Genomic DNA, 24290 nt, shown 5'->3' with positions numbered 1-24290 from the left:
TTACGATGTGTTAGCCTCTCTACTCATGGCATTTACTAGTATCGCTCTTGTCCATCGTCTAATACTGGCTGGAATGAAAGGATATCATATATGGATTTCGTTTGCTTTTACTCTTCAATACAGCAGGTTCCTCTGCCAACTACATACAGCCTGCCCTTATTATTCTGGCAGGATATTCATTTACGTTGTATCTCTCTTTGTCAAGCAATATTCTTTTTCATGGTTTAGTCATTAGAAATTAGCCATTTCTATGACATTCCCGGTCAGTCCTTACAACTGGTTATTTTAGAGAAGATAGTCCATTTTTAGTAGTAACAAAATAGGGTTCAAGGTTCAGACGAGTTTACTGACATACATACATACATACATACATACATATTTTCTCTCTCTTTCATTCTATGGATATATCGCTACTTCTGACCGAGCATTCTTCATTTCCAACGTCTTAAAACTGATGGGGACAGCCATTAACAATAACCTGCTATACATTGAATATATTTCTCTTCACAATAACCACCAATATGACATTTGGTGAGGCAGATCAACATCATTTGTAAAGCTGTCAACCGTGTCTGGCATGCAAATCTCCGGGCAATACTTCCCTCTTACGGGTACAATCCATCTCTTGAATCAATGGCTTCAGGTAAGATCAGATCATCGGAACGAGTGTTGACACACTTATTCTGACTAGGGCACAATTAAGTCAGGTGTGCCCCATCATACGGCTTGGTCCCACACAATTTTCCTTTTATATACTAACGACCTTTTTGTCATCATCTCGAAGAATACCTATTCCTGTGTAGACGTTACCGGCTTTTATTACTTACTAATCTTTTGCGCCCAAGCAACCAATACACCTTACAACAAACATGCTTTGACACAATAAACAGGAACCTTGGAGGCAATTTTCAATGTAGCCATGCTAATCTTGTCACCTTTCTCAGTACAAAAACGCAACTATTAAATATATCTTGAAAACATCATGGCAACACACAAACAACATGATACTAGAATACTCCTAAATCGCGAGAAATGCCGCGTTTCACTCTCACCAAGGAACCCTCCCGGTAAATGCATAACTTAACATATCAAATACTGCATGATAAATGTCCTTCCAATTCAGAGCCAAAGAATACTTCGACCCCGTCAACTATCGAGATAAGATGAGAGCTATAAAGGAAAAGATTCTGTTGCTATACACAGACATTCTCAGCCGAATCTGAATAGACACCTTTTCAACTAATTGGCACGAAGTCGCCTAGCAACATATTATGCGCCTGATCTTCATGTGTAATGTCTTCTCTCTCATCTCCTAATAGTGACTTTGGTTCCTTGAACTTGGGTAGTCTCATTCCATCTTCAATAACGCCATCTAGACTCACCCGTCTCAACGTCTCTTGTCAGTCACATTGTATCCACCACCCCACACTTCCCACTAACTATTACCCTGTTTGGTTGTTTCTAGAACGTCAGACTACAAGTTTGTCTTCGCCGTAGTATTGAGTTTAAGTTACGGTTTAATATAAACTTTAAAATATAGAGTTGACAGTTGATTGTAAGAATATTGTCTGGTGATACGTTTACTTTTATTTTACTTTCTGTCAAACACCGTTCTCTTCATTTCATCCAGAGTTACTGAACTGCAGCAAATATTGTACCAAGGTTTTGAAGTCAAAACACAAACTAAAAATGTAGCGGACTGTAACAATAAATGGTTTAAAAATTTAGCACAAGGCCAGCAATTTCGGTGGAGTAGGTAAGTCGTTTACATCGACTTCAGTATTCGATTTGTACTTATTTTCTCTGCCGAAAGGATTAAAGAAAGACGGACGAAATGCCATTAAGCATTTCGCCCAGTGCGGTAACGATTCTGACAACTCGCCACTTTGTAGGTTGTTGTAATATTGCCTAGACCAACATTTAGCAGATTGATTCTTCCAGGAGCATTAGTAACAAAATTATCCTTTTCATTACTGTTAAATTGTGTGTAAAATTTCGATTGCAGAGCTAATGTGTTCATCCAATTAATATTTCGAATAGGATTGATGCTTGTCATATAACAAGTAACTCTTGTAATATACTTTTACTACAATCGGTAATTTCAAGAAATATGCCATAATATACAATAATAACTAGCGGGATCGGTGAATATTTTATGGAATTAATGGTAAACTTATTGGGTTATTTCTGAAAACTTTATCCAAAAAACCTGAAAGTGTAGTCTGTGCTGTGTCTGTACGAAAAGATAGTCATTCATCTGCTAATTATTAAAAAATGAAGGAAACTGGACTACAATGATTACTTAATGCACTTTATATACTTTATAACAATTTCATAGACTTAATACACAGCACTCTCCCGCTTTCTCTCTCACTTTACGTCATACTTTCTTGTTCTCTCTCCTTATTCTTTCACTCTTCGCCGTTCTCTTCAAGTAACCACGCGAATACGTTACAGATGGGCTAAGTAACATAGAAAAAAACTTGGTGAAAAAAATTATACATTTCACACCACAACCTCTCCCTCCCCTCCACCCCCCACCTTCCAGTATGTGTGTGTAGTGTTCCTTTACTTGTTGTCTGCAACTATTAAGCCTAGTAAGTGGACGCATCCTGCACCTCATATGTTGACACAAACACACATACACACATTCCCTCTTTCTCCCTTTCACTTTATCTCCTTTTCACTCTATCTCCCTTTCTTTCTTCTCTCTCTCTCTCTCTCTCTCTCTCTCTCTCCTTTACTCTTCCCTCCCTCATTCCTTTATTCTCCCCTCCTCTTTTTCGAAATGGTGTAATGCGTGACTGGAGAATTCAACCCACCAATCAACTTATGGTTATTATTATGTACAGATAATTTCAGAAGTATTTGACTTTTCTGGAATTAAAATACAATGTAAATTTTTTCAGCTTTATTGTATTAAAATTGTTCATCGAATTCAAATAGACATTGTTCAACGTTTAGCATTTGAGGTCTAATTCACGAATCTCCTGGAGTCTGGACAATGTCAAGCCCTGTTTAAGGACTGAAAGTCTATCTCGTCTGCTCACATAGAATCTGGTTCAACGTTATAAGATGAACTGCTGCCATCTAAAGTTCGTGACCTAGATGATGACGATGTTCTTCGCCGAGGGCTCGAAATGCGACTACGATCAAACGATGTTTCTGGCTCCAATAAACTGCTGCTATCTAAAATTCGTGACCTGGATGATGATGATGTTCTTCGCCCAGGGCTCGAAATGCGACTAAAATCAAACGATGTTTCTGGCTCCAATAAACTGCTGCTATCTAAAGTTCGTGACCTGGAAGATGACGATGTTCTTCGCCGAGGGCTCCAAATGCGACTAAAATCAAACGATGTTTCTGGCTCCAATAAACTGCTGCTATCTAAAGTTCGAGACCTTAAGTCTATCTCGTTTGCTAATATAGAATCTGGTTCAACGATATAAGATGAACTGCTGCCATCTATAGAATCTGGTTCAACGATATAATATGAACTGCTGATATCTAAAGTTCGTGGCCTGGATGATGACGATGTTCGCCCAATGCTCGAAATGCGACTACGATCAAACGATGTTTCTGGCTCAAATAAACTGCTGCTATCTAAACTTCGTGACCTGGATGATGACGATGTTCTTCGCCGAGGGCTCCAAATGCGACTAAAATCAAACGATGTTTCTGGCTCCAATAAACTGCTGCCATCTATAGAATCTGGTTCAAGGATATAATATGAACTGCTGATATCTAAAGTTCGTGGCCTGGATGATGATGATGTTCGCCCAATGCTCGAAATGCGACTACGATCAAACGATGTTTCTGGCTCAAATAAACTGCTGCTATCTAAACTTCGTGACCTGGATGATGACGATGTTCTTCGCCGAGGGCTCCAAATGCGACTAAAATCAAACGATGTTTCTGGCTCCAATAAACTGCTGCCATCTATAGAATCTGGTTCAAGGATATAATATGAACTGCTGATATCTAAAGTTCGTGGCCTGGATGATGATGATGTTCGCCCAATGCTCGAAATGCGACTACGATCAAACGATGTTTCTGGCTCAAATAAACTGCTGCTATCTAAAGTTCGTGACCTGGAAGATGACGATGTTCTTCGCCGAGGGCTCCAAATGCGACTACGATCAAACGATGTTTCTGGCTCAAATAAACTGCTGCTATCTAAAGTTCGTGGCCTGGATGATGACGATGTTCGCCCAATGCTCGAAATGCGACTACGATCAAACGATGTTTCTGGCTCAAATAAACTGCTGCTATCTAAAGTTCGTGGCCTGGATGATGACGATGTTCTTCGCCCAATGCTCGAAATGCGACTACGATCAAACGATGTTTCTGGCTCAAATAAACTGCTGCTATCTAAAGTTCGTGGCCTGGATGATGACGATGTTCGCCCAATGCTCGAAATGCGACTACGATCAAACGATGTTTCTGGCTCAAATAAACTGCTGCTATCTAAAGTTCGTGACCTGGAAGATGACGATGTTCTTCGCCGAGGGCTCCAAATGCGACTACGATCAAACGATGTTTCTGGCTCAAATAAACTGCTGCTATCTAAAGTTCGTGGCCTGGATGATGACGATGTTCGCCCAATGCTCGAAATGCGACTACGATCAAACGATGTTTCTGGCTCAAATAAACTGCTGCTATCTAAAGTTCGTGGCCTGGATGATGACGATGTTCTTCGCCCAATGCTCGAAATGCGACTACGATCAAACGATGTTTCTGGCTCAAATAAACTGCTGCTATCTAAAGTTCGTGGCCTGGATGATGACGATGTTCGCCCAATGCTCGAAATGCGACTACGATCAAACGATGTTTCTGGCTCAAATAAACTGCTGCTATCTAAAGTTCGTGGCCTGGATGATGACGATGTTCTTCGCCCAATGCTCGAAATGCGACTACGATCAAACGATGTTTCTGGCTCAAATAAACTGCTGCTATCTAAAGTTCGTGGCCTGGATGATGACGATGTTCTTCGCCCAATGCTCGAAATGCGACTACGATCAAACGATGTTTCTGGCTCATATAAACTGCTGCTATCTAAAGTTCGTGGCCTGGATGATGACGATGTTCTTCGCCCAATGCTCGAAATGCGACTACGATCAAACGATGTTTCTGGCTCAAATAAACTGCTGCTATCTAAAGTTCGTGGCCTGGATGATGACGATGTTCTTCGCCCAATGCTCGAAATGCGACTACGATCAAACGATGTTTCTGGCTCAAATAAACTGCTGCTATCTAAAGTTCGTGGCCTGGATGATGACGATGTTCTTCGCCCAATGCTCGAAATGCGACTACGATCAAACGATGTTTCTGGCTCAAATAAACTGCTGCTATCTAAAGTTCGTGGCCTGGATGATGACGATGTTCTTCGCCCAATGCTCGAAATGCGACCACGATCAAACGATGTTTCTGGATCAAATAAACTGCTGCTATCTAAAGTTCGTGGCCTGGATGATGACGATGTTCTTCGCCCGGGGCTCGAAATGCGACTACGATCAAACGATGTTTCTGGCTCCAATAAACTGCTGCTATCTAAAGTTCGTGACCTGGATGATGACGATGTTCTTCGCCCGGGGCTCGAAATGCGACTATGATCAAACGATGTTTCTGGCTCAAATAAACTGCTGCTATCTAAAGTTCGTGACCTGGATGATGACGATGTTCTTCGCCCAGGGCTCGAAATGCGACTACGATCAAACGATGTTTCTGGCTCCATTAAAGTGCTGCTATCTAAAGTTCGTGACCTGGATGATGACGATGTTCTTCGCCCAGGGCTCGAAATGCGACGTAATATGGATGCTGGTCTCGTATAAGTGCTGCGTAATGGCCTTGGTAACCGATACTGTGATGCTGTCAATAGGGACGCTGGTTTCGTATAGGTACCACGACGTAATATGGACGTTGGCTCTGTATAGGTACCACGGCGTGCTCCATCAGTAACTATTGATTCCTCACGTAATATGGACGCAGGCCTTGTATAAGTACCACGATTTATTCCATCGGCACTTTTCAATTCCACTGGTAATATGGATGCTGATGCTGTAGAGGTACCACGACCCATAACATTGATACGCCTTTGGTTATCCCATATTTCTGCCAAAGAGTCTTCAAAATCACGACTCCATCTCGACGTATCAGGGTCCCATGTTACGAAAGGAGATACTTGTTGTGCAAATTCTTGAGGATCAATTATTATATTTGTTGTTTGAATGTCACCTGCCATATAATGCTCGGGTGTGCATGCGTCAGACCACAAAGAGCTGAGTGGCTCTGAACTGCGACGTGGCCTTGATAACCGAAACTGTGATGGTGTCCTTCGTCCAAAGATCGCACTGTCACGAGGTGTACTTGGTAACTGATATTGTGACAATGTGCTTCGTCTAGGGCTCCAAATGCGACGAAGACGAAATGATGTTTCTGGTCCCAATGAACTGGAGCTGGAATATTTCACTGATGGGGATTTATGCCTAGAATCTTCTCTGTAAGGATTTGCCCAAAATTCTGCCAAACTATCATCAAAATCACGACTCCATCTCGAAGTGTCAGGGTCCCATGTTACAAAAGGATTTACTTGTTGTTGAAATTCTTGAGGATCAATTATTATATTTGTTGTTTGAAAGTCACGTAACTTTCGTGACTTATATTCCGACGAAGCACTACTGTCATAGCTAGAACTGCTACGGTTTGAATCATCGCTCAATATGGATGCTGGTCTCGTATAAGTGCTGCGTAATGGCCTTGGTAACCGATACTGTGATGGTGTCCTTCGTCCAGAGATCGAACTGCTGTGACGTGGACTTGGCAATTGATATTGTGACGGCGTGCTTCGTCTAGAGCTTGAACTACGACGAAGACGAAATGATGTTTCTGGCTCCAAGAAACCGCCTCTATCTAGAGTTCGTGACCTTGATGATGACGATGTTCTTCGCCCAGGGATCGAAATATCACTATCATCCAACAGTGTTTCTGGTACAAAGTAACCGATGCTATCTACAGTTCGTGATCTGGATGATGGCGATGTTATTCGCCCAATGCTCGAAATGCCACTAAGATCAGAGGGTGTTTCTGGCTCCAAGAAACCGCCTCTATCTAAAGTTCGTGACCTTAAGTCTATCTCGTCTACTAACATAGAATGTGGTTCAACGATATAATATGAACTGCTGTCACCTATAGAATGTGGTTCAACGATATAACATGAACTGCTGTCACCTATAGAATCTGGTTCAACAATATAACATGAACTGCCGCCACTACGATCAAACGATGTTTCTGCATCAGAGAAACCGCTGCTTTCTAAAGATATTGTCCTTAAGTCTATCTCGTTTGGTAACATAGAATCTGGTTCAACGATATAACATGAACTGCCGCCACTACGATCAAACGATGTTTCTGCATCAGAGAAACCGCTGCTTTCTAAAGATATTGTCCTTAAGTCTATCTCGTCTGCTAACATAGAATGTGGTTCAACGATATAACATGAACTGCTGTCACCTATAGAATCTGGTTCAACGATATAACATGAACTGCTGCCATCTAAAGTTCGTGACCTGGATGATGACGATGTTCTTCGCCCAATACTCGAAATGCCACTAAGATCAGAGGGTGTTTCTGGCTCCAAGAAACCGCCTCTTTCTAAAGTTCGTGACCTTAAGTCTATCTCGTCTGCAAACGTAGAATGTGGTTCAACGATATAACATGAACTGCTGTCACCTATCGAATCTGGTTCAACGATATAACATGAACTGCTGTCACCTATAGAATCTGGTTCAACGATATAACATGAACTGCTGTCACCTATAGAATCTGGTTCAACGATATAACATGAACTGCTGCCGCCTATAGAATCCGGTTCAACGATATAACATGAACTGCTGTCGCCTATAGAATCTGGTTCAACAATATAACATGAACTGTTGCCATCTAAAGTTCGTGACCTGGATGATGACGATGTTCTTCGCCCAATGCTCGAAATGCCACTAAGATCAGAGGGTGTTTCTGGCTCCAAGAAACTGCCTCTATCTAAAGTTCGTGACCTTAAGTCTATCTCGTCTGCAAACGTAGAATGTGGTTCAACGATATAATATGAACTGCCGTCACCTATAGAATCTGGTTCAACGATATAACATGAACTGCTGCCACCTATAGAATGTGGTTCAACGATATAACATGAACTGCTGTCACCTATAGAATCCGGTTCAACGATATAACATGAACTGCTGTCGCCTATAGAATCTGGTTCAACAATATAACATGAACTGCTGCCATCTAAAGTTCGTGACCTGGATGATGACGATGTTCTTCGCCCAATGCTCGAAATGCCACTAAGATCAGAGGGTGTTTCTGGCTCCAAGAAACCGCTGGTATCTAAAGTTATTGTCCTTAAGTCTATCTCGTCTGTTAACATAGAATCTGGTTCAACGATATAACATGAACTGCTATCACCTATAGAATCTGGTTCAACGATATAACATGAACTGCTGCCACCTATAGAATGTGGTTCAACGATATAACATGAACTGCTGTTACCTATAGAATCTGGTTCAACGATATAACATGAACTGCCGTCACCTATAGAATCTGGTTCAACGATATAACATGAACTGCTGTCACCTATAGAATCTGGTTCAACGATATAACATGAACTGCTGCCATCTACAGTTCGTGCTCTGGATGATGGCGATGATATTCGCCGAATGCTCGAAATGCCACTAAGATCGGAGGGTGTTTCTGGCTCCAAGAAACCGCCTCTATCTACAGTTCGTGCTCTGGATGATGGCGATGATATTCGCCCAATGCTCGAAATGCCACTAAGATCGGAGGGTGTTTCTGGCTCCAAGAAACCGCGTCTATCTAAAGTTCGTGATCTGGATGATGGCGATGATATTCGCCCAATGCTCGAAATGCCACTAAGATCGGAGGGTGTTTCTGGCTCCAAGAAACCGCGTCTATCTAAAGTTCGTGATCTGGATGATGGCGATGATATTCGCCCAATGCTCGAAATGCCACTAAGATCGGAGGGAGTTTCTGGCTCCGAGAAACCGCCTCTATCTAAAGTTCGTGACCTTAAGTCTATCTCCTCTGCTAACATAGAATGTGGTTCAACGATATAACATGAACTGCTACCATCTACAGAATCTGGTTCAACGATATAACATGAACTGCTGCCATCTAAAGTTCGTGGCCTGGATGATGACGATGTTCTTCGCCCAATGCTCGAAATGCGACGACGATCAAACGATGTTTCTGGCTCCAATAAACTGCTGCTATCTAAAGTTCGTGACCTGGATGATGACGATGTTCTTCGCCCAGGGCTCCAAATGCGACTAAAACCAAACGATGTTCCTGGCTCCAATAAACTACTGCTATCTAAAGTTCGTGACCTGGATGAGGACGAAGTTCTTCGCCCAGGGCTTGAAACGCGACTAAGATTGAGCCAATAGTCTGGCCCAATTGAACTGCAGGAGGAATATCTCGCTGATGGAGATTTATACCTAGAATCTTCTCTGTAAGGATTTGCCCAAAATTCTGCCAAACTATCATCAAAATCACGACTCCATCTCGAAGTGTCAGGGTCCCATGTTACAAAAGGATTTACTTGTTGTTGAAATTCTTGAGGATCAATTATTATATTTGTTGTTTGAAAGTCACGTAACTTTCGTGACTTATATTCCGACGAAGCACTACTGTCATAGCTAGAACTGCTACGGTTTGAATCATCTCTCAATATGGATGCTGGTCTCGTATAAGTGCTGCGTAATGGCCTTGGTAACCGATACTGTGATGGTGTCCTTCGTCCAGAGATCGAACTGCTGTGACGTGGACATGGCAATTGATATTGTGACGGCGTGCTTCGTCTAGAGCTCGAACTACGACGAAGACGAAATGATGTTTCTGGCTCCAATAAACTGCTACTATCTAAAGTTCGTGACCTGGATGATGACGATGTTCTTCGCCCAGGGATAGAAATGCGACGAAGACGAAATAATGGTTCGGGCGTTAATGGACTGCTACTAGGTAATATTGGATCCCTATATGGAGACATTGTGCTTCGTCCAGGGCTCGAAATGCGACGAAGGCGAAATGGTCTTTTTGGCGCCAATGGAGACCGACGTAATCTTGATGAACGACGTGGCCTTGGTAACCGATATTGTAACGGTACGCTTTGTTCAGAGATCGAGCTACGACGAAGATCAGATGATGTTTCTGGCTCCAAGAAACCGCCTCTATCTAAAGTTCGTGACCTGGATGATGACGATGTTCTTCGCCCAGGGATCGAAATGCGACTACGATCGAACGATGATTCTGGATCCAATAAACTGCTGGTATCTAAAGTTCGTGACCTGGATGATGACGATGTTCTTCGCCCAATGCTCGAAATGCGACTACGTTCTGGCTCAGAAAAACCGCTGGTATCTAAAGTTCGTGACCCGGATGATGATGATGTTCTTCGCCCATTGCTCGAAATGCGACTAAGATCAAACGATGATGCTGGCTCCACACTGCTGCTATCTAATGTTCGTGACCTGGATGATGACGATGTTCTTCGCCCATTGCTCGAAATGCGACTAAGATCAAACGATGATGCTGGCTCCACACTGCTGCTATCTAAAGTTCGTGACCTGGATGATGACGATGTTCTTCGCCCAATGCTCGAAATGCGTCTACGATCAAACGATGATGCTGGCTCCAATAAACTGCTAGTATCTAAAGTTCGTGACCTGGATGATGACGATGTTCTTCGCCGAGGGCTCCAAATGCGACTAAGATCAAGCGATGATGCTGGCTCCAAACTGCTGCTATCTAATGTTCGTGACCTGGATGATGACGATGTTCTTCGCCCAGGGCCCGAAATGCGACTAAGATCAAACGATGATGCTGGCTCCACACTGCTGCTATCTAAAGTTCGTGACCTGGATGATGACGATGTTCTTCGCCCAGGGCTCCAAATGCGACTAAAACCAAACGATGTTCCTGGCTCCAATAAACTACTGCTATCTAAAGTTCGTGACCTGGATGAGGACGAAGTTCTTCGCCCAGGGCTTGAAACGCGACTAAGATTGAGCCAATAGTCTGGCCCAATTGAACTGCAGGAGGAATATCTCGCTGATGGAGATTTATACCTAGAATCTTCTCTGTAAGGATTTGCCCAAAATTCTGCCAAACTATCATCAAAATCACGACTCCATCTCGAAGTGTCAGGGTCCCATGTTACAAAAGGATTTACTTGTTGTTGAAATTCTTGAGGATCAATTATTATATTTGTTGTTTGAAAGTCACGTAACTTTCGTGACTTATATTCCGACGAAGCACTACTGTCATAGCTAGAACTGCTACGGTTTGAATCATCTCTCAATATGGATGCTGGTCTCGTATAAGTGCTGCGTAATGGCCTTGGTAACCGATACTGTGATGGTGTCCTTCGTCCAGAGATCGAACTGCTGTGACGTGGACTTGGCAATTGATATTGTGACGGCGTGCTTCGTCTAGAGCTCGAACTACGACGAAGACGAAATGATGTTTCTGGCTCCAATAAACTGCTACTATCTAAAGTTCGTGACCTGGATGATGACGATGTTCTTCGCCCAGGGATAGAAATGCGACGAAGACGAAATAATGGTTCGGGCGTTAATGGACTGCTACTAGGTAATCTTGGATCCCTATATGGAGACATTGTGCTTCGTCCAGGGCTCGAAATGCGACGAAGGCGAAATGGTCTTTTTGGCGCCAATGGAGTCCGACGTAATCTTGATGAACGACGTGGCCTTGGTAACTGATATTGTAACGGTACGCTTTGTTCAGAGATCGAGCTACGACGAAGATCAGATGATGTTTCTGGCTCCAAGAAACCGCCTCTATCTAAAGTTCGTGACCTGGATGATGACGATGTTCTTCGTCCAGGGATCGAAATGCGACTACGATCGAACGATGATTCTGGATCCAATAAACTGCTGGTATCTAAAGTTCGTGACCTGGATGATGACGATGTTCTTCGCCCAATGCTCGAAATGCGACTACGTTCTGGCTCAGAAAAACCGCTGGTATCTAAAGTTCGTGACCCGGATGATGATGATGTTCTTCGCCCATTGCTCGAAATGCGACTAAGATCAAACGATGATGCTGGCTCCACACTGCTGCTATCTAATGTTCGTGACCTGGATGATGACGATGTTCTTCGCCCATTGCTCGAAATGCGACTAAGATCAAACGATGATGCTGGCTCCACACTGCTGCTATCTAAAGTTCGTGACCTGGATGATGACGATGTTCTTCGCCCAGGGCTCGAAATGCGTCTACGATCAAACGATGATGCTGGCTCCAATAAACTGCTGCTATCTAAAGTTCGTGACCTGGATGATGATGATGTTCTTCGCCCAATGCTCGAAATGCGTCTACGATCAAACGATGATGCTGGCTCCAATAAACTGCTACTATCTAAAGTTCGTGACCTGGATGATGACGATGTTCTTCGCCCAGGGCTCGAAATGAGACTAAGATCAAGCGATGATGCTGGCTCCAAACTGCTGCTATCTAATGTTCGTGACCTGGATGATGACGATGTTCTTCGCCCAGGGCTCGAAATGCGACTAAGATCAAACGATGATGCTGGCTCCACACTGCTGCTATCTAAAGTTCGTGACCTGGATGATGACGATATTGTTCGCCCATGGCTCGAAATGCGACTATCGAACGATGTCTCTGGCGCCAATGAACTGGAGCTGGAATATTTCATTGATGGGGATTTATGCCTAGAATCCTCTCTGTAAGGATTTGCCCAAAATTCTTCTAAACTATCTTCAAAATCACGACTCCATCTCGAAGTGTCAGGGTCCCATGTTACGAAAGGATTTACTTGTTTTTCAAATTCTTGAGGATCAACTATTATATTTGTTGTTTGAAAGTCACGTAACTTTCGTGCCTTATATTCCGCCGAAGCACTACTGTCATAGCTAGAACTGCTACGGTTTGATTCATCTCTCAATATGGACGCTGGTTTCGTATAGGTAACACGACGTAATTTGGACGTTGGCACCGTATAGGTACCACGGTGTTTTGCATCAGTAACTTTTGATTCTTCACGTAATATGGACGCTGGCCTCGTATAAGTGCTGCGAAGTGGTCTTGGTAACCGATTATGTGATGGTGTCCTTCGTCCGGAGATCGAACTGCCGCGAAGTGAACTTGGTAACTGATATTGTGACGGTGTGCTTCGTCTAGAGCTCGAACTACGACGAAGACGAAATGATGTTTCTGGTCCCAATGAATTACTGCTCTCTAAAGTTCGTGACCTGGATGATGACGATGTGCTTCGCCCAGGGATCGAAATGCGACGAAGACGAAATAATGGTTCGGGCGTTAATGGACTGCTACTAGGTAATCTTGGATCCCTATATGGAGACATTGTGCTTCGTCTAGGTCTCGTAGTGCGACGATGACGAAATGATGTTTTTGGCGCCAATTGACTACTGCTACGTAATCTTGGAGACCGACGTAATCTTGATGAACGACGTGGCCTTGGTAACCGATATTGTAACGGTATGCTTTGTTGAGAGATCGAGCTACGACGAGAATGAAATGATGGCATTGATATGTTCGAGCGTGGCAGTGAATGTTGTGACCTATACGGAGACATGGAAAAACGTGGTGATGCATATGGTAAGCTATTTGATATATCTCTATTGACAGGTTCCAAGGAATCTCGTAACCGACTATATGGTGTATGTGTAGAAGAGCGAGGTAAAATGGCAATTGGTATCTCACGTGATCTGGCAGCAAGTTCCAGTGAATCTCGTAACCGACTATATGGTGTATGTGTAGAAGAGCGACGTGAATGTGCAATTGGTATCTCACGTGATCTGGCAGCAAGTTCCAGTGAATCTCGTAACCGACTATATGGTGTATGTGTAGAAGAGCGACGTGAATGTGCAATTGGTATCCCACGTGATCTGGCAGCAAGTTCCAGTGAATCTCGTAACCGACTATACGGTGTATGTGTAGATGAGCGAGGTAAAAGTGCAATTGGTATCCCACGTGATCTGGCAGCAAGTTCCAATGAATCTCGTAACCGATTATATGGTGTAGGTGTAGTAAAGCGACGTAAACGTGCAATTGGTATCCCACGTGATCTGGCAGCAAGTTCCAGTGAATCTCGTAACCGACTATATGGTATAGGTGCAGAAGAACGAGGTGATAATGCAATTGGTATCCTACGTGATCTGGCACGTTCCAGTGAATCTCGTAACCGACGAAATCGCCCTGATCTTGGACTGGACGACCTCGAAAATGATTCTGCTGAATTATTATTATTACGTGAATATGAAAATGTCCGACATCTCAAAAACATTGAAATTTTGCTTTTAGAACTTTTTCTAGATGAGTTGATTGATTTTCTTACCGATATGTTGTTATATGACATATCCGCCAACGAAGTTCTGTATCGACGTGACGATATACAGAGAGGGTATAATTTTTGTACACTGAGGTTGGGTTCTTGTGTTGGGAAATTTTGGCATTCCTCGAATGGTTTTCTAGTTGACGAAATTTCATCATTATTTTCCGATTTTTCCTTCCTTGAATATTTAGAAATATAAAACAACGTGTAAGTTGAATTTGTTATACTATTTTGAATCATTTCCGTGGCTGTATTAATGCCATGTGTGTTTATTCTTGATATCGAATATATTTTTCCTCCTTTTATTTTGCATTCTTTGTTCGTTGCAAAATTTTCTTCGTCTTCCTTTGGTAAAAACTTATCTAATTCTGCGCTTCTCTTGTTCGATTTAACTGGATGGTTATCAGGGCTGACAACCTTTTTTCCATTCAGTGTCTTACATTCCAATTTGTTGTTTACACACACGTTCCTATCGTCTGCTACTTCACATAAACATCTCTTAGTTTTCTCGTTTTTTGAATAGTCATATTTTGCTGAGCAATTTTCACCATCATCGTTTAACTGGTCATTGTTTTGACTTTCCCTAACATCTATTTCAATCCTTTTCATCATATCGTCATTATCATTCGCATTAGAATTTTCACCAACGTTGTCTTGAGAATCAACAAGTCCAATAGTATTTTCTATAATAGCTTCGCATTTATTCAGTCCTGTAGTTATGCATAATTCCTCATCTAAATCATCTGGGTATTGTGAATGGTCAGCCATTTCTTCAGTTTGGGAGAAGAGGTGTTCATAACTCGAAAAACTATCTTTCTCTATGGTATTCATTCTGGTCACCTCAAATTGATTCTCAATGCAGAGAACTGAAACTAAATGGTTTAATAATCATTTACTTTCAACTATGACGTCACCAGTGAAGTTGAGTCATTTCAGCATCGTACAGTAGTAGTATCATCGCTATAATTTTACTGTTACTATTAATATGAATATTAAGTTAAATACATAACAACTGCTAATGTCACAATCAGTGAAGCAATAAAAGAAATGACTAACTGTTTTCAGTTACTTATATTTCCGTTCTGTGTTCAAACATCTTGAGGTTGGTAAAATAAGCACTAATTGAATACTGAAGTAGATTTTAATCAACTATTTCTTCATCATAAAGTTACAGTTTTGTGGCAATGTTAAAAATCATAATTATATCTGATCGATTCCACCATCGAAAGACGAGCCACAAAATATGTCTACATAGAACTGCAAAAACTGGCAGGAGTTGCTGTTATCAGACCATATTATAGATGAGTAACATTTGTTTTCTTTGTTACAGCCCAGTTGAAGCATTTGGTCTTATTTGGTATTTTAAAATCATTAGTTTCTTGCAACTCTTCGTTCATATGCTAGGATTTTCAATACTGTTTTTATGCAATGTGGCAGCATATCCATAGAATTTACAACCTCATTTCCAGTTACACATTCATATTTAGTAATTTCCCTCTTAACTACCTTTTTTTGCTCTCTCAGGAGCTCTCTGAAGCCTTCCAGATCTGTTCTTCACCCCCAACAATGCCCTGGATTGAGTGGCCTAAAGGACTGATTTTGCAGTTTTGCTTAGAGAATAGGGAATAGGTTCGGGCAGTGTATGGTTTTCAGCTTGTGTGCCTTACCACCTTAAAGTAACGGTCAACCACTGAAAGAAAACCGTGTGTGTGTGTGTGTGTGTGTGTGTGTGTGTGTGTGTGTGTGTGTGTGTGTGTGTGTGTGTGTGTGTGTGTGAGCGGGTGTGTCTATGTAGCCACGAATGAGAAACTATATATATATAAGATAGAATCATCAATGAATGTACAGTCGCATACCTTGAGCCACTCCTGAAGCAAGCACTGGTAATAAAAGTCTAAAGGGAGAATAAAATTCGTAGTGCATAAAATTTGCTTAATTATAGGAAAGATAAGAAAAGCAAATGAAAGATAACTAAAAACTTGAGCCTTTTCCTTAATGTTAAATTGACTGCAACCCCATAAAAATAAATAAGCTTGAAACGAAAGTTCATCTAACGCAGTGGTTCCATAAGTGGGTGGTGCTGCCCCCTTGTAGGCAGTAGAAAAGTCCAGGGAGCGTTGAAGAAAAGTGGAGCTATAATGGTTTAGCTAAAACGGATTAGTGTATATAAAAAAATAATGGGTTAATTAGGTTAAGTAATATTTGTGAAATACAGTTGTTTTGAATTTGCTGCAGAAAGTGGTGGTGAGTAGGGGGCGTGGGAGGACGCTAGGAATGTGGCCTGCTTGCCAAGGGGATTGCAGCCTGAGAATGTATGGGAACCACTCACCTAATGTGTCTAGGTAAAGCCACACGTTAGATTTAAAATTGCAAGGGTTGAGGTAACTGGAAGATCACGAACGTCAGTTATATGTTAGTAAGCCTTTAAACTGGGACACGTCAACGATTAAACTCACCGTGAGAAGAATGCGGACAAAATATAAACTTCTGGTATGATAACCTGTTGTGACGAGAGATAAGACGCCCCCTTGCGAGAGATTGACTGGTCTGAGTAAAGTATAAATAGTAACGATCCGAGTGATTTCAGAGTCGAGTGAAGTTAGTGTATGAGTTCTATCGACGCCTGGAGGATTTTCTTGTGATGTCAAGGACGATAGTTATGTTAGGAGACTTTAACGTTGTACTGGACGCACGCCTGGACAACGTTGGATCGACCTATAGGAGAAGTAACTCACGCCTCATCGATCTGCTGAAGCGTTTCAGGCTGGCGGATCGATTCAAACTTCAGAATCCAAGCGTTCCAGTGTGAACCTGGAGTAATAACGACGGATTTCGCAGGTCTTATACAGACAGGATAGTAGTGAACACCAGAGATAGGTCCTCCTTTAGCTGTTCACAATTTACGTATATACCATATACAGATCACAAATTAGTGACGTGTAGGGTATATATAGATGAAGTCCATAGACAGGGACCTGGTTACTGGAAGTTGAACAAGACCCTATTGGCTTGCGAAACATACCGTAACCAGATTAAGGAGTTAGTCATGAGGGCACTCACTGGAACCGTGTTGAATAACCGGTGGTGGGTTGGCCTCAAAGGAGCCATTCGACTTGAGTCTATTAGATTTATCAAACAGTTAAGGCTAGAGTAGAAGGGTCTCTAGTTAAGGCATTAGAAGAGACGGTGAGATCTCTGCACCCCAAGTTTTGGCGGCGAGATCGGCCGTGGACCGACACCTCAAGGTCAAATACGAAGGTTGCAGAGTCCGGGCTAAAATACGTGCACTGGTTCGCGAGGGTATCAACATTGCTGGGTGGGCTCGCTCGGTAGAAACCCAACGTGGCATAGATGCCACGATAAGGTCTGTGGTAAACGAACAAGGACAGGAGATCGACAGACTGAAAGAGATGTGTAAGGACTTTCAGGAGCTTCGCCGCGTTGTTCCGTGGGGTGGGGTGGGGGGCTGGACCATGGGGATGCCCTTCGGAATTTCCTGGCCGATGGCCCGTGCCTCTCGGCACGTGAGGCGAGCGCTGTGAGGGGCTGATCATAGCTGCGGAGGTTACAGAGGTACTTCCGGGTACCCCGGGGACAAGTCGCCGGAACTGGATGGCTTCCCCTACGAATTTTATAAGAGTATGCCAAACTTATTCGGGAACATACTGGCCGGTGTATACGCGAACTGGCAGCAGAACGGGAGAATTCCCAAATCTGTGAACCCGGGAGTAGTGACACTGATCAGGAAAGACCCGAGCAAGGGGAATGATATTATTAATTTTAGGCTCATAACTCTGCTAAACAGAGTTAAAGATTTTGGCCAAAGTGCTAGCCAAGAGAGTGAGGCTAGTCGTGGGCAACCTGGTGGGAGAGGCGCAGACATGTGCCATCCCAGGCAGGACAATACACGACAATCTTCACCTCATACGCAACACTATAAGCGGGTGGGTAAAATTTCTGGCAAAGGTGGGGCACTGGCGAATTTAGACCAGTTTAAGACATTCGATAGGGTTGATCATCGGTATCTGGCGGCGGTCCTCCGGGCGGTCGGACTGGGCCCGACTTTCCGCGGATGGATCCATGTTGTGTATAGTGACATCGATTCAATCGTCCGGGTGAACGGTTTCTTCTCGAAGCCGTTCGCGATCGAACGTTCGGTTCGCCAGGGCTGCCCCTGTCCCGCTCCTGTATGTGCTGGCTCTTGAGCCACTGCTGCGGAGGTTGAGGGCCACGGGGATGGGTGACCCGCGTGATTTATGTTACAGCATATGCGGATGATGTCACCATCATCGTGTCTGACGAAAGGCAGCTACCTTGTGTAGATGCCATCAAAGGATACGAGGCGGTGGCAGGATCAAAAATTAACCAAGAAAAATCAGTTGGCTTGCAACTCGGCACCTGGAGGGGGAAGTCGATGCCTCCCAACAGCGTCGTGGGATGCTGGACGGAAGGCCCGGTCAAATTTCTTGGGGTCTAGTTTGGACCAGATCTTCAGATGGAGAAAAACTGAAGCGAGGTCACAGGCAAGGTGGCGGTCATAGCCCAGACTTGGTCTGGGAGGTTGCTATCCTTGCTAGGGAGGGCCGAGGTTGCACAAGTGTTTACAGCATCGGTGATAACCTACCGCCTAACCGTTGTGCCTTGCCCCGGGGTGTAGCTAACCAAGCTGGAACGGATCCTCTTCCGCTTTTTGTGGAATGGGAAACCACCACTTGTGAGGCGCTCCATCTGCTTCCAGAAACCGCTAAAGGGTGGGCTTGGGATGCCTTGGCTGAGGATGCGCGCGTACGTGCTGAGGCTGAGACACACCTGGCTCTACCTGGATGGTGAACGGGTGTGGTCACCGCATGTTAAGTTCTTCCTATCACAATTGACGTTCCTGCCGGACGTAAGCGCCTGGATCACGCGGAGACCAAAAATGGGTGAATGGCAGAGAGAGTACAGAAATGCACTCGCTCTGTTCTCTTGGGTGAGCAATGCAGGCAGCGGGGCTACAACTGTGGATTTTTATAGCGGGTTGGTAGACGTCCTGGGAGAAACTCTGGGCTTCGACGAAGAACAGCTTGTCAACCCTTTCCGGAGAACATTCGGGCCGGGGTGTCTGGACTACTTCCAGAAATCCCTGACCTGGTTGTGCTACCGATCGGCTTTGCCAGTTCGAGAGAGGTCGTCAAGGCATGGTGCTGATATCCTACCCACATGCCCGAGGTGCGGGCGTTTCAGCGAAACTGTCACGCACGCCTTCGTACATTGTGAGGAACTAAGGGGACTGATAACCTGTGTCGAACAACTGGTGTCAGATGCAGAAAGAGTACGGTTATCGACTGAGTCTATCATCAAAATTGTGCCACCCCCTCCATTACAAAGGAAAAGGAGGCGTCATTTGTCTGCATAGTAGCCATATTGAAAGAGATAGCTTGGATGAAGCGTGGAAGAGGAATTGAGACAGGCAACTTCATATCCGGACATGGGTTGGTTAAATTTTTTAACTATCACCTATCCAGTAATATCAGTCTGGAGAGGAGACGCCTGTGTCGAAGAGTGTTTGAAAAAAGATGGACAAATGTTGTAAGGAAGTTGAGAGTAAATGGGACCACGCTAGCGTGGCCGGTTTGAACGGAAAAGAAGGAAATATCGGAAGAAAATTTTTTAAAAAAAAGTGGGTATTATAAAAGTTTTAAAAAAAAGGAAAAAACCGGTGGGTCGAACAAGAACCTCGTAATTATATCTAAACACAATCTAAATATTTTTATTTCGATTTCATTATATGGTGTACTTCATCCGATTTGATCCGATTTCATTATATTTGATTTTTAACTAAGGCATAACCCCAGCCCCTAAATGTTTCTTTTGTGGTGTCCTGTGCTGTCTCCTCTGTGTCATGGAATGTGTGCCAAATAAAAGAAAATTCGAGTGAAGTTAGTGTGAGCTATTGCTTTGTATTAATTGAATTATTGAATTGTTGAATGACGGAACTGTTGAATTGCTGTATTATTGAATTGTTGAAATGGTGATTGTTGAATTTGTAATTTTTTGAAGTCATTGAAAATTTTGTTTGGCTTCCCCATTTATGGGTGAAGCAGTGAATAACGGAATGAATACGCAGACAGGAAGTTATGTTGCGGTAACAATCATAGGCTTGACAGCGGAGCTACTGCAAATACAGAAACTAGAAGTGAAAGATATTGATTACAAAAAGTTTGATAACCTCTTGAAGAAGGAAGGAGGATGTTTGAGACTGACACCCACCAAAGAAATAACAGAGAAGTCGGAAAGGAAAATAATCACTTACCGAACGCTCAACACAAGAGAAGTAGAAATAGCAGGCGTTAAAGAGATAGAAAAATGTTTGAAAGAAGTTAATGAAGTGACGACTTTCTACAACAGAGGACGAAAATTTGACACGGGGGAGGTATGCTTCGTTAATGAAAACGAAGCAAAGAAGTACTCCACCGTAGCCTTAAAATCAGCACAGTGGGCAATCTTACCTACTTACTGTGGCAGACGCGCAGCCAGAGTGAGAATAGGGAGAGTGCCACCCGAAATTAACGAGGACTGGCTTGTGGCAGCCATCCTCTACAACACAGAGGAGAAAGTGGAAATATTGAAAATGTCAAAGACATTGGAGGTCAACTGATGGGGGTATGGCCTGGAGGTGATGATACTTATCAGCCTGCCTGACCTCCACAAAATGATAGAAGCGATAGTCCTGTCCGATGAGACAAGACTGAGAGTTATGAAGGAGGGTAGACCACCAATATGCTTCCAATGTGGAGTAAGGGGACACATGAAGACAAAGTATCCCCAGAAACACGAACAGGAGGTGGTGGAGAAAGAACGTCAGATAAAAGTGAATGTAATATCGGAGAAGGAAATACAGTGTACATTCGTGGAGAAGAAAGGAAATAGCGAATCTCCACCGATAAAGAAAAGGAAGGTGGAGGAGAAGAAAAAAGAGAAAAGAAGAAATGAGGAAGCAACAGAGAATCGAACTCAAGAGCCAGTACCTTCAATGAGTAAGGAGAAGGAAGGACAGAAGACAGAAGAAAACGAACAACAAACAGAAATGGAGACACCAGTTACTGGTGTAGAGAGTGAAGAAATATAACCCAGAGAGCTACGCAAAGGGAAGTATGAACGAGTGTTAGTGACGTACGAGAAAAGTGTAGAAATGGAAAAGCGTAACGCAAAAATGAAGGTCGTAATAAGAGTGAAATTAGCAGAGAATGAAGAGAACCGTATTATAAAAGCAGTGCTAGTGGGAGACGAAATAGCAGCAAGACTAAAGGAATTATTTGGAAAAAGAATGGAAATTACACGAAAGTGATTTCAATATGATGAACTGCCACCAGTGGTAATGTATGAAGACAATACCTTATGTAATATAAACATGATACTTACTGGACAAAATGATTGATTATAAAAACAGTAAAATGGGACTTCCTACTTTGCGGGGTAGAAAGCCATTTCATTATCTTAATTTCACACTTCATAATTCATTCGAAAATCATTCTATGTATCCCACGTTTGTGCTGTCTGTCTTTGTAATGTCCATTCTATAAAAAAGGCTATATGCCTATAATAAAGAGAAAGAGTTATTGCTTTGTGTTATTTGAATTACTGAATTGTTGAATTACTGTATTGGTGAATATTGTTTTGAATTTGTGAATTTGTTGAAAATTTTATTTGGCTTCCCCATTCATGGGTGAAGCGGTGAATAACGGAATTATGCAGGTTCAAACAGGCAGTTATGCGGCAGTGGCGGGCAAAACCCCACAGCTGAGCTATTGCAGATACTGGAAGTGAAGGATATAGACTATAAGAAGATTTGACTGCTATTTCTAGGAAATGAAGCACTTGGTGGAGGTGCATTAATAATTCTGGTAGCTCCAATAACAAGTGCAGGCAATATTCAAGTATTTTGATGACTTTTTCCCCTTTGTTTACGAACAGTCTAGTTAATCGGAAATGTCAGAACTAACGGGGATTAATACCATATACACCGTCACAGCAGTAACTGTATTCAAGTGATTAGTTGAAATTATCGAAATAAGACAATTTTTAACGTGAAATAACTTCGAATACAAAATTTATTATCTGTTCTATACCACAAAATATACAAGTATACGAAGTTTGAAAGTGTTTCGGTACCAAAAACGCTACATAAAAAAATGTTGCCCGTCAAATCACAAAGGTCCTTAGGGTTAGGGTTAGGATTAGGGTTATGAGTGAGGTTATGGCAAAAATATACACACACAGATACGCACAGCGTAATTTATTATATAAACAATATATGCGTATAAATTATGATTAAACCGGATGAAATATGTCACAGGGAATAACATTTTTATGACCGGCCAAAAATGATTGTTTACGAAAGAGCGCTGACTGTATTCAGCTGAATAGACGTCAGTGATTGGTTGAAATTACAGAAATACGACAACTTTAACATGAAACAACTTGCGATGTACAATTTTTTGTTAAGAAGTCTAAGAGAAAAAGTTGTTTTGTATGACACATTCTACCAGTGTCCCAAGTTTGAAAGTGTTTCGTTAAGAAAACAAGTGTTGGCCGTCAAATCACAAAGATCCGAGACAGGGACTTCCTCTCCAGACGGATCTTACTCCGCAGATGATAGTTAAAAAAAAACTAATCAACCCGTGTCCGGAGATGAATTTACCTGTCTCAACTCCTCTTCCACGCGTCGTCCATATTGTGTCTTTCAGTATGGCCACTACGCAGAAGAAACTTACCATACGTTCCTTGTTAAAGGAAAAAGGTGGTATAATTTTTGTAACCGACTCAGCCGACAGCTGTACTCTTTCTGTTTCCGACATCAGCCGTTCGGCATAGGCAATCAGCCCCTTTACTTCCTCACAATGCACAAAGGCATGCGGAACAGTTTCACTGTCCCGTATGCACATCGGGCATGTAGGAGGGACGCCAAAACATGCCGTGACTGCCTCTCTCGAACTGGTAAAGCCCCTCGATAGATCAACCAAGCCAGGGATTTCTGGAAATTATCCAGGTTCCCCGGCCCGAATGTCCTACCGAAAAGACTGGCTAATTGGTCTCCATCGTAGCCTAGCGTTTCCCCTGGGACGTCATCAGGCTTGGCCGCTACTAATCCGCTATAGAAATCCGCAGTGGTAGCCTCGTTGCCAGTATTGCCCGCCTGAGAAAACAGCGTAAGTGCCTGTCTGCACTCCTTGTGCCAATCACCCATTCTAGGTCTCCGCGTGATCCATGGACCCAAGTCCCGCAGGGACTCCAATTGCGGAAAGAAGAACTTGACGTGCGGAGACCATATCCGTTTATCATCCAAGTAAAGCCAGAGATGTCTCAACCTCAACGCAGATTTGTGCATCATCAGCCGAGGCATCCCTAACCTACCCTTTAACGGCTTTTGGCAGCAGATAGAGCACCTCACAAGTGGTGGTCTCCCACTCCACAAAAAGCGGAATAGAAGCCGTTCCAACTTGTTCAGCAAAAAATTGGGGCAAGGCACGACGGTCAGGCGGTAGGTTATCACAGATGCAACCTCCGCCCTCCCTAGCAAAGATAACGTCCTTCCAGACCAGGTCTGGGTTAGGGTAGTCACCTTGCCTGTGATCTCACTCCAATTTTTCTCTATCTGGAGGCCTGGACCAAACCAGACCCCGAGCAATTTAACAGGACCCTCCGTCCAGCGACCCACGACGCTGTTGGGAGGAGTTGGCGTGCCTCTCCAGGTGCCGAGCTGCAAACCAACTGATTTTTCCTGGTTAAGTTTTGCACCTGCCACCGTCTCGTATCTTTTGATGGCGTCTTCTACCAAAAGTAGCTGCCCTTCGTCCGACACGATGATGGTGACATCGTCCGTATACGCCGTCGCAATTCTTCC

General features: G+C 43.2%; 1 protein-coding gene across 1 annotated transcript in view; it reads right to left on the bottom strand.

Annotated features, from left to right (window-relative positions):
- Positions 1–2896: 2896 nt before the first annotated feature.
- Positions 2897–24290, bottom strand: part of LOC149135442 (uncharacterized) — a 38182-nt gene continuing 16788 nt past the window's right edge. Inside the window, exons 2-3 of the mRNA XM_089352052.1 lie at positions 21809–21983; positions 2897–15279 (exon numbers count right to left, since the gene is read on the bottom strand). Coding sequence (XP_089208178.1) covers positions 3047–15238 — 12192 coding nt within the window. The 5' untranslated portion in view covers positions 15239–15279; positions 21809–21983 and the 3' untranslated portion in view covers positions 2897–3046. The remainder of the gene's footprint in view (positions 15280–21808; positions 21984–24290) is intronic.

The sequence above is a fragment of the Octopus bimaculoides genome, chromosome 5 (assembly GCF_046866305.1).
Source record: "Octopus bimaculoides isolate indiv1 chromosome 5, ASM4686630v1, whole genome shotgun sequence".
NCBI lineage: Eukaryota > Metazoa > Mollusca > Cephalopoda > Octopoda > Octopodidae > Octopus > Octopus bimaculoides.
The sequence above is the reverse complement of the archived record's forward strand: the minus strand, read 5'-3'. Positions and strand labels throughout refer to the sequence as shown.